At 43.9% G+C, this 12,252-nt stretch overlaps 1 protein-coding gene across 1 annotated transcript in view; it reads right to left on the reverse strand.

Moving 5' to 3' along the window:
• Nucleotides 1-12,252, reverse strand: part of GABRB3 (gamma-aminobutyric acid type A receptor subunit beta3) — a 275,620-nt gene that overhangs the window by 83,034 nt on the left and 180,334 nt on the right. Inside the window, exon 4 of the mRNA XM_061159585.1 lies at nt 5,241-5,461. Coding sequence (XP_061015568.1) covers nt 5,241-5,461 — 221 coding nt within the window. The remainder of the gene's footprint in view (nt 1-5,240; nt 5,462-12,252) is intronic.

The raw sequence follows: 12,252 nt of genomic DNA on the forward strand, positions 1-12,252 counted from the left end.
AATTCCCAGTTTCCAAAGGAAAGAAGAATTCAGCCTTAAGGTTCCAGGGACACAGTCAGGTCAACTAGCTTCTCAGGACACAGCCAGTAGGGAAGTAATCTCGGATGGGTTGAGCCTTCAAGAGCAGTATTTTACAAGCAGGAGACTGACAGGCCCAGTGCTCCATAAACCTCCTTGTGGGGTTTAATCCACTCAAGTTCTCAGCTGCACCAGACCCGCTCCAGGACCAGGCACTGGTAGACCTATTTGCTAAAAGGATACAAACACTGGCCATCTTTTTCTCGCCATGTCACCAACGTGATCCAGAGAGTACAACAGTAAAAAGAGAAGAGTGGGAAGTTAGGAAACCCCACCAAGGGGAGGATGGAGGGTGACACCCATACTATGTTATCAAAATATACAATACATATAGTGTGCCTGAGTGTATCTTGTGGAATATATAAATGGTACTTTAGTTCACACAGAATAACACAGAATATGTATTTAGATGAATTTAATAAAATTACCAGTATTTTCAAGCACTAATGTGCCTTCTGTCCAAAAATTCAAATTATTTCACATTCAAATTAGTTTCTATAGCTATGTGTGTTTTTTTTAAACTGAAGGCAGAAATTTCTAGATTAGCTAGTTTCAAAGGAATTTAGATGGGACATTACAGCTGATAAACACATGTGGAAAATGGTCTGTTATTTAATTTCCTTTCTGACAGCCTGTATAGCTCCACATGTAAGAATTGTTTAAAAATATGAGATTCTAAATAAATATATAGGGGCTATATTGACATTTGTTGTTGTTGAGTCACTAAGTCATGTCTGACTCTTTTGTGACCCCATGGATGAAAGACCACTAGGCTCCTCTGTCCACGGGTTTTCCCAGGCAAGAATATTGGAGGGGGTTGCTCTTTCCTTCTCCAGGGGATCTTCCCAACCCAAGAATAGAACCCACATCTCTTGCATTGCAGGCAGATTCATTCCACTGTGCCACCAGGGTAGTCCATATTGAGATCTATTATTGTTCTTCAGTTGCTAAGTCACGTCCAACTCTGTGATCCCGTGGACTGTAGCCCACGAGGTTCCTCTATCCATGGGGTTTCCCTGACAAGGATACTGGAGTGGGTTTGCTGTTTTCTTCTCCAGGGGATCTTCCTGACTCAGGAAGATTCAGGAATTCAACCCTGTCTCCTGCTTGGCAGACAGATTCTTGAACACTGAGCCCCCTGTAAAGCCCATTTGAATAAAAACAGCTATGATTTGGAAATCTATTTACTGATTTAAGAGGCTATTTGAGATGTGTAATGAATGTAAATTTCACTTTTGTTGTTATTGTTTAGTCCTTAAGTCCTGTCCAACTTTTTGCTACCCCAGGTTCTGCAGCACTCCAGGCTTCCCGGTTCTTCCCAGATTTTGCTCAAATTCCTATCCATTTGAGTCAGTTAGTCAGTCAGTTAGATGGATGCTATCTAACCATCTCATTCTCTGCCCCCCTCTTCTCCTTTTGCCTTCAACCTTTCCCAGCATCAGAATCTTTCCCAATGAGCTGGCACTTTGCAGCAGGCTGCCAAAATATTGGAACTTCAACTTCAGCATAAGTCCTTCCAGTGAATATTCAGGGTTGATATCCATTGGGATTGACTGGTTTGATCCTGTAGTCCAAGGGACTCTCAAGAGTATTCTCCAGCACCACAGTTCAAAGGCATCAATTCTTCAGCACTCACCCATCTTTATGGCCAACTCTCACATCCATCCATACATAACTACTGGAAAAACCAGAGCTTTGACTAGATAGACCTTTGTCAGTAAAGTGATGTCTCTGCTTTTCAATATGCTGTCTGGGTTGGTCATAGCTTTTCTCCCAAGGAGCAAGAGTCTTTTAATTTCATGGCTGTAGTCACCATCTGCAGTGATTTTGGAGCCCAAGAAAATAAAATCTGTCACAGTTTACACTTTTTGTCCATCTATCTGCCATGAAATGATGGGACCAGATGCCATGATCTTAGTTTTCTGAATGTTGAGTTTCAAGCCAGCTTTTTCACTCTCCTCTTTCACTCTCATCAAGAAGCTCTTTAGTTCCTCTTCACTCTCTGCCATAAGGGTGGTGTCATCTGCATATCTGAGGTTGTTGGTATTTCTCCTGGCAATCTTGATTCCAGCTTGGCTTCATCCAGCCTGGCATTTCACATGATGTACTCTGCATGCATGCATACTGAGTCGCTTCAGTCATGTCCAACTTTCTGTGACCCCATGGACTATAGCCTGCCAGGCTTCTCTGTCCATGGGGTTCTTCAGTCAATAAAACTGGAGTGGGTTGCCATTTCCTACTCAGGTGATCTTACTGACCCAGGGATCAAACCCACATCTCTTATGTCTTTTGCACTGGCAGGCAGGTTCTTTACCACCAGCACCACCTGGGAAGCCTCTGCGTATAAGTTAAACAAAAAGGGTGACAATACACAGCTTTGTCTTACTCCTTCCCCAATTTTGAACCAGTCAGTTTTTCCATGCAAGGTTCTAACTGTTGACTACTGACACACATGCAGGTTTTTCAGAGGACAGGTAAGGTAGTCTGGCATTCCCATCTCTTTAATAAGAGTTTTCCACAGTTTGTTGTGATCCATACTGTCAAAGGCTTTCATGTAGTCAATGAAACAGATGCTTCTCTGGAGTTCCCTTGCTTTCTCTATGATCCAACAAATGTTGGCAATTTGACCTCTGGTTCCTCTGCCTTTTCTAAACCCAGCTTGTATATCTGAAAGTTCTTGTTTCATGTACTGCTGAAGCCTAGTTTGAAGGATTTTGAGCATAACCTGACTAGCATGTGAAATGAGTACAATTGTATGGTAGCTTGAACATTCTTTAGCATTACCATTCTTTGGGATTGGAATGAAAACTGACCTTTTCCAGTTCTGTGGCCACTGCTGAGTTTTCCAAATTTGCTGATGTGCAGCACTTTAACAACATCATCTTTTAGGATTTTAAATAGCTCAGCTGGAGTAATTTCACCAGAGAGTTTTTCTAGGTAATTGTAAAAAGTTTACTATTAAAAACATCCATCCAATAATAATAGCTTATTATTACATTAATATTTAAATTCTACATTAAAATTTACAGTCAGAGTATTAGCTGTTACATAATTTTAATCTCTTGGTTTTTCTTATCTTGTCTGTTTTATGGTGTGAAATCCAACACTTTCAAATGGAGATTAGAAATTAATTACAGTTCTTTCATTCATATTGTATCATCTTGTCTGCTGTGGTTCAAATGTTTACGTTCCTTCAAATTCACATTTGAACCCAAAGGTGGTATCGGAACGTGAAGGCTTAGTTCATGAGGGTGGGGCCCATGATGGGACTGGTATTCTTATAAAGGAGACCCCACAGCACTTCCATCAGGTGAAGATACAGTGAGAAAGCTCCTGGCATGAATGAAGACGCAGGCCTTCCCTGGACACTAGCTGCTGGCACCTTGATCTTGAACTCCCAACCTCCAGAGAGTGAGAAATAAGTGTCTGCTGTGGGCGTTTGTTAAAGCGATCTGAGTGGACTCAGATTCTGTCCTAACAGAGTGAAACCTCTTTCTTCTTAGACACACTAAATGTACTCTAATCCCGGTGAGAAAATAAACAACATAAAAATAAAAATGGAGAGAACCCAAGCAGCAAGAGCCAAGAAGGCCTAGCCTAGTTTTCATTGCTATCTGCTTCCTACGCTTCGCCCCCACTGCACACACACACACACACACATACACACACTCTCATGCACACACTCACATATTTCTATCCACATTTTTGGGGAGGGAGGGCAGGTAAATGAAGGACATGGCTCCCCATTTTATGCTTACATGGCCTCTGGATAATCTTTTGAACAACCAATTTTTTAACTTGTCAGAATTTCAAAACTTTTCAACCACATCTCTCAGTTTCAGGCAAAAGTACAAAATGCTGAAAATATCCCAAGGAAACACTATCTAGATTCTTTTTAGAGTAACACCATGGCTTAGTTGATATGTGCCACTTTTTTCTCTTACAGTTAAGTCTGCTTTTTGCTAAAATTCCAACTCTCATTCTATATACTGGTGTTTTGAGGAAGTCACGTTTTCCAATTAAGGCAGTGTTAAATAATTCCCTTTACTCTTCCCAAAGCACTAAAATTCACAGTGGTATGGATTTAAATATACATTATTATGATTACTCTTTAGCCCTGTTGGAGTCTTAGTCCAAGATTCATAACAGGGACCTCCCTGGTGGTGCAGCAGTTAAGAATCTGCCTGCCAATGCAGGGGACCCAGGTTCAACCCCTGGCCTGGGAACTAAGATCCCACATGCTGCTGGGCAGCTAGGCCCACACACCACAACCACTCAGCACATGCTCTAAGGCCCACAAGCTGCAACTACTAAGCTTGTGCGCCACAACACAGACCTAGCGCAGCCATAAACAGATTAAATTTTAAAGGAAGATTCACAACATTCTGAGATAAACCTTTGCTCCAAGATAACCACCTGTGCCCCATTCCTGAGTGTGATGCAGACACACTCACTCTAAAACAAAATGAAAACCAGTGCTAAGTCAACACGAGAGACACGGATTGCTAAGGTCACCATGCGGTGGAAGTCAAAGTCACTAACAACCAGCAGTGGGAGAGCATCACGGGAAGGCTTGGCGGCTTCCAGGATAACCGGGAAGCCCAGGGACTCCTCAGGGTTCCAGACAGCAAACAGTCTGGTTTCCGAATTCACGTGACTTTATTATGAGACCTGGCGAGAGGTTATTCTCACCAGGAAGCCTCGTATTTACTCATTCCCATAAATATTGGTGGTGCCACCTCATAAAGCTCTGTGGAGACCATACTTTATGTCAGCACACGTAGACCTTTTTTTCAACTCTGCAAATGGCTTTAGGAAACTTTACGGAAAGCCTCTAAAGTATGAAGGTGATATTAATTATAGGCCTTTGTGGTTATGCTATGGGAAATCCGTCCTGAGGGAATCTGTTCTTACAGCCCAATTACATCAACTCAATCCAAGCAGGCTGTTTTTCACTTGCTCGAAAAACAGCCTTGCTTTATAGTAATAGTAATGCTCCAAATCTTAGATTTATAAGATTCTTCTTCTTCAGAGTTCAGAATGTTTCATGGATGTCTCTTAATTAATCGGAGGACATGGCCTCACTTACAATAATCAACTCCAGTGAAACTCAAGGCCAGCGTGCCATACACCCATGAACCCAGCCCACGGGGCAGACAGACCTGAGCCCGTACAGCACCGTCCCGTCGGGGTGGAGGCGGATCATGCGATTCTTCACCGTCACTCCATGCACAAACGACTTTTTGTCATTTAAGAAATATGTGTCAGGCACCCAGAGCTGGTCAGCCACTCGATTGTCCAGCGTGAGGTTGAGAGGGATTCCAGAATAGGCGAGCCTTTTATCTCTCCAGTATTGTTGAAAATACATGGTCAAGGTGTAATCCTGGAGGAGAAAAAGAAAAGAAAAAAGGAGTTTGTGCTCAGCCACAGGCAAGTTTCCTCCACAATGAGCCCAATTCAGGTTGGAATCCATGAGAAATGGGTTATTTTCGGACAGGGTTAGGAAGCAGTGGTTGCTTTCTTGTAAATGCAAACGTACATGTTTGCATGTGTACGTCATATCTATAAGTACTCTGTTTTATTTAGGTAAGAAGCAGACTAGACAAATTGGCATTTAAGAGACACCCTAGAAATAAAAGCCAAAAGGAAAAAAAGTCATCATAAAATTAGAGTGTTGGCAGGGAACCTAGGCATTAGCCTAGGTCCTCCTCCTCCCACCAGGCATACCTATGCCTGGGCAGCCAACAAGAAGCCAGTCCTGGCTACAAACTCTCAGCAGTTTAGACTCTACAAACTCTCAGCAGTTTAGACTCTTCCTCTCCTTCCTTCCACCCTCCACACAGCTGTAAATGGACCCCTCTAGAAAAAGCCACCAGTTGGGGACAGGATGACCTGTGTGAGATCTCTGCGTCACGTGTCACATTTCCCTTTCCTTCTAGATTGCCAAGGCCATTGCCACATACTAATTGGGCCAAGTCATCACCTCTAGAAGAAGATACTTAGAGAAAACAGGACTAAAGCCAGATGTGGGAGGAGGCACTAGACTAGGTGCCAGCCCCACAAATAAGCAGCAAAACAGGCAGACAACCCCATGTTTTTGTTTTGCAAAGTAGTTAGTGCAATAAGAAAGTGGGGGAAAAAGACAAATCAGAGGCCAAGCACGGAAATTCTATTTTAAAATTTCTATTCTTTTTGGCAATCATTGTTCAAGTCCAGAGTGATCAGGTCTAAAAACCTGGTCATGGTCATGGGACATCCTGAACCGCATCGTGGAAGGATCCAGTCTGAAAATCCCAAGGAGTCAGTAAACTCTCCAGCCAGGGAAGAAGTAATCACTGTTGTTACAGGCAGGAGCAGGTGGGCTCCACACTGGCAGGGCACATCCACTTTGCAGGCAGTGAGGGGCAGACGGCAAACCAGCTGAAGAATCTATCTCATACATGGGTCTCCTGGCATCCCATCCAGTTCTTCTCGTCACCTCACAGGGCAGTTCTCAGAGCTGCCCATGCCACTGACTGTCTGTTGCTGGCCACAAGAGTGCTGGAGCAGAGGAGCCTCCAGAATGACAAAGCACACCTGTGTTCTTCTCCAGGTGCCGTCACCGACGAGGAGGTGACAGAACCAATACATGCTTCACAACTACGGACAAAAGAAAGTGTAAGCTAGGGGGCCCATAAAAATCAGAGAGGGAAGCAAACATCACAAAAAGCCTGAGGAGCCCTTTTTGTTATATTTTTTTATTCTATTTATACTTGCTCAGTCACGACCGACTCTTTGCAGCCCCATGGACTGTACCCCACCAGACTCCTCTGTCCGTGGACTTCTCTAGGCAAGAATATTGGAGTGGGTTGCCATTTCCTTCTCCAGGGGATCTTCCTGACCCAGGGAGCAAACCCAAGTCTCCTGCATTGAAGGCAGATTCTTTACTGTCTGAGCCACCAGGGAAGCCCTTTATTGAAGCTTTATTGCAACTAGAAAGAAAGTTAGCATTTGAGTGGATGTGAAGAAGCACAGGCATTTTTTCCTCCTCACTTCCATGGCAAAGGTCTGTGCCTGGTATTAATTGTGTGAAGCCCCCATATACACAGAAAGTCCTACCACCAATTAAAAATTCTCACAAAGCAAGTGGTATTGAAGCCTTGGTCAGCCAGACACAAGGCAGGGGAATGAAAAGTCTCACAAGGACTGTTGCTTTTACAGAACTGATGAGAAACCCCCAAGGAATGCAGTTTTGCTGGAACATGGGGTGCAAGAGGGGGAAAGTATAGAGTGGTGGGCAAGGCTGGACTGCAGCAGTGACCAGAAAGTGGAGAAACTCGAACACTGACCCCAAAGCCAAGGACCACTGAAGGTTTCTAAGCAGCAAGTGACATAACCACGTGTATCAACCATGTCTTTTAGGTTTTGATTTCTCATGCTTTAACATGCCTCCTCCTCTTGGTGTCTGTTGGTGACAAACTCTCTTTTCAATGAGAGCTGTCTCCTTATCTGTTGGCCTTGCCATACCTGAATAATAATAATAAAACCTGTGCTTTAAATTCAAAGCTGTGGGTGAGGAAGATCCGTTTTGCAATGGTGAGTTCAGTGGGTAACAAGGATGATGAGCAAAACCCTCAGTGAGTGGGAGATCCTGTTGGGGGGTGATGCGGGTGGACAGAGAAAAGGGATGTTGGTTAGCAAGCCACAAGTAGTAGGCTTGATGCAGACCCTCAGGATGCGAACAGGCCTGTAAAGTTCACAATCATGTCCCAGCACTACCATAACATCAGTAAATGTAGGTGATGCATTTTAAGTGAAGCATGCAAAGTTTTGGTGGCATAACAAGATTGAGGTAAATTAGCAGGAGCAGCTAAAGGATTTTCAATTTAAATATAACTCTCTGAATTGCATTCTTTTGAAACAGAAGAGTTTCATCTGTTTCTCTCCTGGTTTCTGAGCCCTCATCCTACGCCTGAGTCGTGAAGTCTAGCGCCGCTCTCCCAGCTCCCTTCCAGCTGGTGCTCACGGGGGCTGCCATGAGGGTGGAGGCGCCTCCATGCGTCAGCTGGCCCTGGGAGCCCAGCTGTCACTCAGCCTGCAAGCTCAGAGCAGGGGCTAATTTTGAGTTCTGTAGCTCTCCACAGCATCAGCAGCACCTCTCAGCTCTGGTCTTGGGTGTTTGCTGACTGACTTGAGTGGACTGAGGCACAGGAGAGCTTAGGAAACACAGGGATAAAAAGCAGCAGCACTTAAATGCAAATCCGCCGCATGGGCTGTGCCTTGGAAAGCAAGGGCACGGTGACTTCAGCGGGACACTAGTCAGCCTCTCACCTCATTCTCCTGCAGAGAAAGAAGAGGCAGATAAAGGAATAAAGGCGGATAAAGGCGAGATGACTGCCCAGGTACAAGCCCCCTCTGCTCTCTTGGGCAGCTGTGGGGCCATGGCGCTGACTCCTGGGAGGGGTGTTAGGGAACACTGTTCACACGGCCAGCAGCAGCTAACATGTTTTGATGACAACAAACAGGCCTTATGCGAGATCATCTTAATTAAATACAAGGCAGGGATTGCTGTTGTTCTCATTACCATCCCCAATCAATGAAGAAAGAAAAATTTAGAGAGTTCATATACTTTGCCTCCCCACCCCCAGTTACACAAGCAACTGGGGGAACTGGGATTTGAAGGTGAGGCCGTCTCCTGCTAGGATGGCGCTCAGCCTCTCAGCTCTGCGGGGGTTCCGAGCAGCACAAAGAAACCAGCCTGGTGGGCGAGGTCTGCAAAGACTTCCGCGAGAGGGGAGGGTGCAGCCATGTACAGTAGCTTTCTTCAAGTGAGTGAAAGTCGCTCAGTCATGTCAGAATCTTTGTGACCCCATGGACTTTACAGTCTGTGGAATTCTCCAGGCCAGAACACTGGAGTGGGAAGCGTTTCCTTCTCCAGGAATTTTTTTTCAAAGGGGAGTAATAAGAACGATGGTACCACTAAAGCCCCTCATCCTGCAGGCACTCAGCACTGCTCTGTGTAGACAGATGCCTTGTGAAGGTCTGTTTCCTCCAAGGGGTCCCAGGCAAATTGCTGGTTTCCGGATTTGGAGTGATCTGTCCTAGATCAAAGAACACGGCCATGAGGAGATGCAATCTGTGTGGACTGGCAAGTCTGCCAGCAGTGGATTTGAGTCTGTTCTCAGAAAAAGAAGAGACCTTGAGACTGTACAGCTCCAGGAATCCACAGAGATCTAGATGGCAGTGGGCTAGAGGTGGAAAGCGGGAATCATGGACTCCTCAGTGAACATAACGTAGAGGTAGGGAAGTAAGCTTTTGGTCTTTGACCTTAGCACTGGAGGTGGACTCAGGTACAGTCCACCCTGACAGCACTCAGCCTTCTGTTTAGGTCCAAGTCCAACCACTGAATGAGGCTGGCACTGGGAATTTGGGAGGCCCTGATTAAAAGCATTGGTTTCCTAGGAGATGGGATTTAGTGGAGAGAGGTCAGGCAGTGACAGGGACAGGGAAAAGGCAAGTGTATCTTCATCCAGATTTCTCCAGGCCACTGAGAACTGGGACTCTCTAGGGTATGATGCATAAATGTGCGTTTTTCAGTTTGAGTTGGTTCAAACTATGATAGCTCAGCAGGACTTTCCAGCTGGTGCTAGTGGTAAAGAATCTGCTTGCCACTGCAGGAGACACAAGAGACTCAGGTTCGATCCCTGGGTCGGGAAGATACCCTAGCATAGGGAGTGGCAACTCACTCCAGTATTCTTGCCTGGAAAATTCCCAGGACAGAGGATCCTGGCAGTCTACAGTCCATGGGGCCACAAAGAGTCGGACATGACCGAGTGACTGGGCATACAAACACAACAGCTCATTAAAATCACTGGGTAAATAAATAGCAGTAAGATTCTCTCTGAACCACCTCCTAGATTAATGGATGTAAAAACAAAAGTAAACAATTAGGACCTAATAAAACGTATAAGCTTTTGCACAGCAAAGGAAACAATAAACAAGATGAAAAGAAAACCCTCAGAATGGGAGAAAATAGTTGCAAACAAAGCAACTGAAAAAGTGTTAATCTTCAAAATATACAAGCAGCTCATACAGCTCAACATCAGAAAAACAAACAACTCAATCAAAAAATGTGCAGAAGACCTAAACAGACATTTCTCCAAAGAAGACATAAAGATGGCCAATAAACATGAAAAGATGCTGAACATCACTTGTCATTAGAGAAATGCAAATGCAAAACTGTAATAAAATATCACTTCATACCAATCAGAATGGCCATCGTCAAAATTCTACAAACCATAAGTGCGGGAGAGGGTGTGGAGAATAGGGAACCCTCTGCACTGTTGGTGGGAATGTAAACTGATACAGTCATACGGAAAACAGTATGGAGACTCCTTAAAAAACTAGGAATAAATCTAAGATATGACCCAGCAGTCCCACTACTGAGCATATACCCTGAGGAAACCATAATTGAAAAAGATACACGTACCCCAATATTCACTGCAGCATTATTTACAATACCCAGGACATGAAAGCAACCAAGACATCCATCAACAGATGAATGGATAAGGAAGTTTTGGTACATTTTTAGAATAGAATATACTTAGCCATAAAAAGGAATGAATTTGAGTCAGTTGTAGGGAAGTAGATGAACCTAGAGCCTCTTTTATAGAATGAAGTAAATCAGAAAGAGAAACACAAGTATCACATATTAATGCATATATATATACAATCTAGAAAAATGGTACTGATGAACCTAGTAGAGAGCAGACTTGTGGGCACAGCAGGGGAAGGTGAGGTTGGGATGATTTGAGAAAGTAGCATTGACATATATAGTATAAATACATATTGACATATATAGTATAGTATACATGGATAAAATAGGTTATTAGTGGGAAGTTGCTAAATAACACAAGTAGCCCAGTCTTGTGCTCTATGATGACCAAGAGGGGTGGGATGGTCGGAGGAGAGGGAGGTTCACAAGGGAAGGGATTTATATATATGACTGATTCATATTGTTGTATGGCAGAAATCAAAACAAAATTGTAAAGCAATTTTCCAAATAAAATTTTTAAAAAATCATTAGGTAAGATAAATTGTCTAGAATATCTCTCTCCCTCCACCCCCTGCCCTTCTCTCCCTTTGTTATAAAAAGTTCATGATGAACTTAGAATAAGCATGAGAAAATATTGAGAAATTGTATTCAAAACAAAGACTCCTTCTTACAAAGCATCTTACAAACAAAAGCATTCAATTAAAGGGCAATTCATGCCTCAGGGCTTCTCTTAGGGATCATAAAGTTCTTTGATAACTTAATGAAGTCAGGGTCCTCTCCATTCTCTCCATTTTTTACAAATGTGTATTAAATCAAACAGCATGAAATACTGAAGTCCAAGGCTAGGCCTATCCCTGCAGGCTTTATACTGCCTTCACAAAGTGAAAGTGAAAGTCACTCAGTCATATTCGACTCTTGGTGACCCCATGCCTATAGAGTCCATGGAATTCTCCAGGCCAGAATATTGGAGTAGGTAGCTTTACCTACTCCAGAGGATCTTCCCAACCCAGGAATCGAACCCAGGTCTCCCGCACTGCAGGCGGATTCTTTACCAGCTGAGACACAAGGGAAGCCCAAGAATACTGGAGTGGGTAGCCTATCCCTTCTCCAGTGGATCCTCCCAACCCAGGATTCGAATCGGGGTCTCCTGCATTGCAGGTGGATTCTTTACAGCAAACACTACTCGGTAGGGCTCCATAAACAAGTGAGTCATTTGTTAAGAATTTGTGTCCTATTTTCTCATTGAAAAAACATGACACAAGAGTTGCTAGGTTTTATCCCATATTACAAAATTCCATTTCATGCAAAAGTCAGAAGCCACAATTTCTGAGTAAGACACTACTAGCCCAGCCCATGATCCCATTGTTGGGAGTCAGTGTACTGAGGCAGCAGAGGATGGAGCCGGGAGGGGTAAAGGGGCAGGCATAGAGTCTGAGGAGGCTGGGAACAAGCATTTTTAAATATGAGACATTCAAGGACCAAGAATCTGTGCATAGGTGACTGTCCTTCTAAAATCCCCTGAGAATATACAAACAGCTGCAGGAACAACAAATAACAAGAAAATAAAGCCTTTGGGTGTATAACTCAAGCAGCTCAAATAAATTGTAATAAGAGATAAACAACATTTCTTCCTGCTTGTG

The sequence above is a fragment of the Dama dama genome, chromosome 13 (genome assembly GCF_033118175.1).
Source record: "Dama dama isolate Ldn47 chromosome 13, ASM3311817v1, whole genome shotgun sequence".
Taxonomy (NCBI): domain Eukaryota; kingdom Metazoa; phylum Chordata; class Mammalia; order Artiodactyla; family Cervidae; genus Dama; species Dama dama.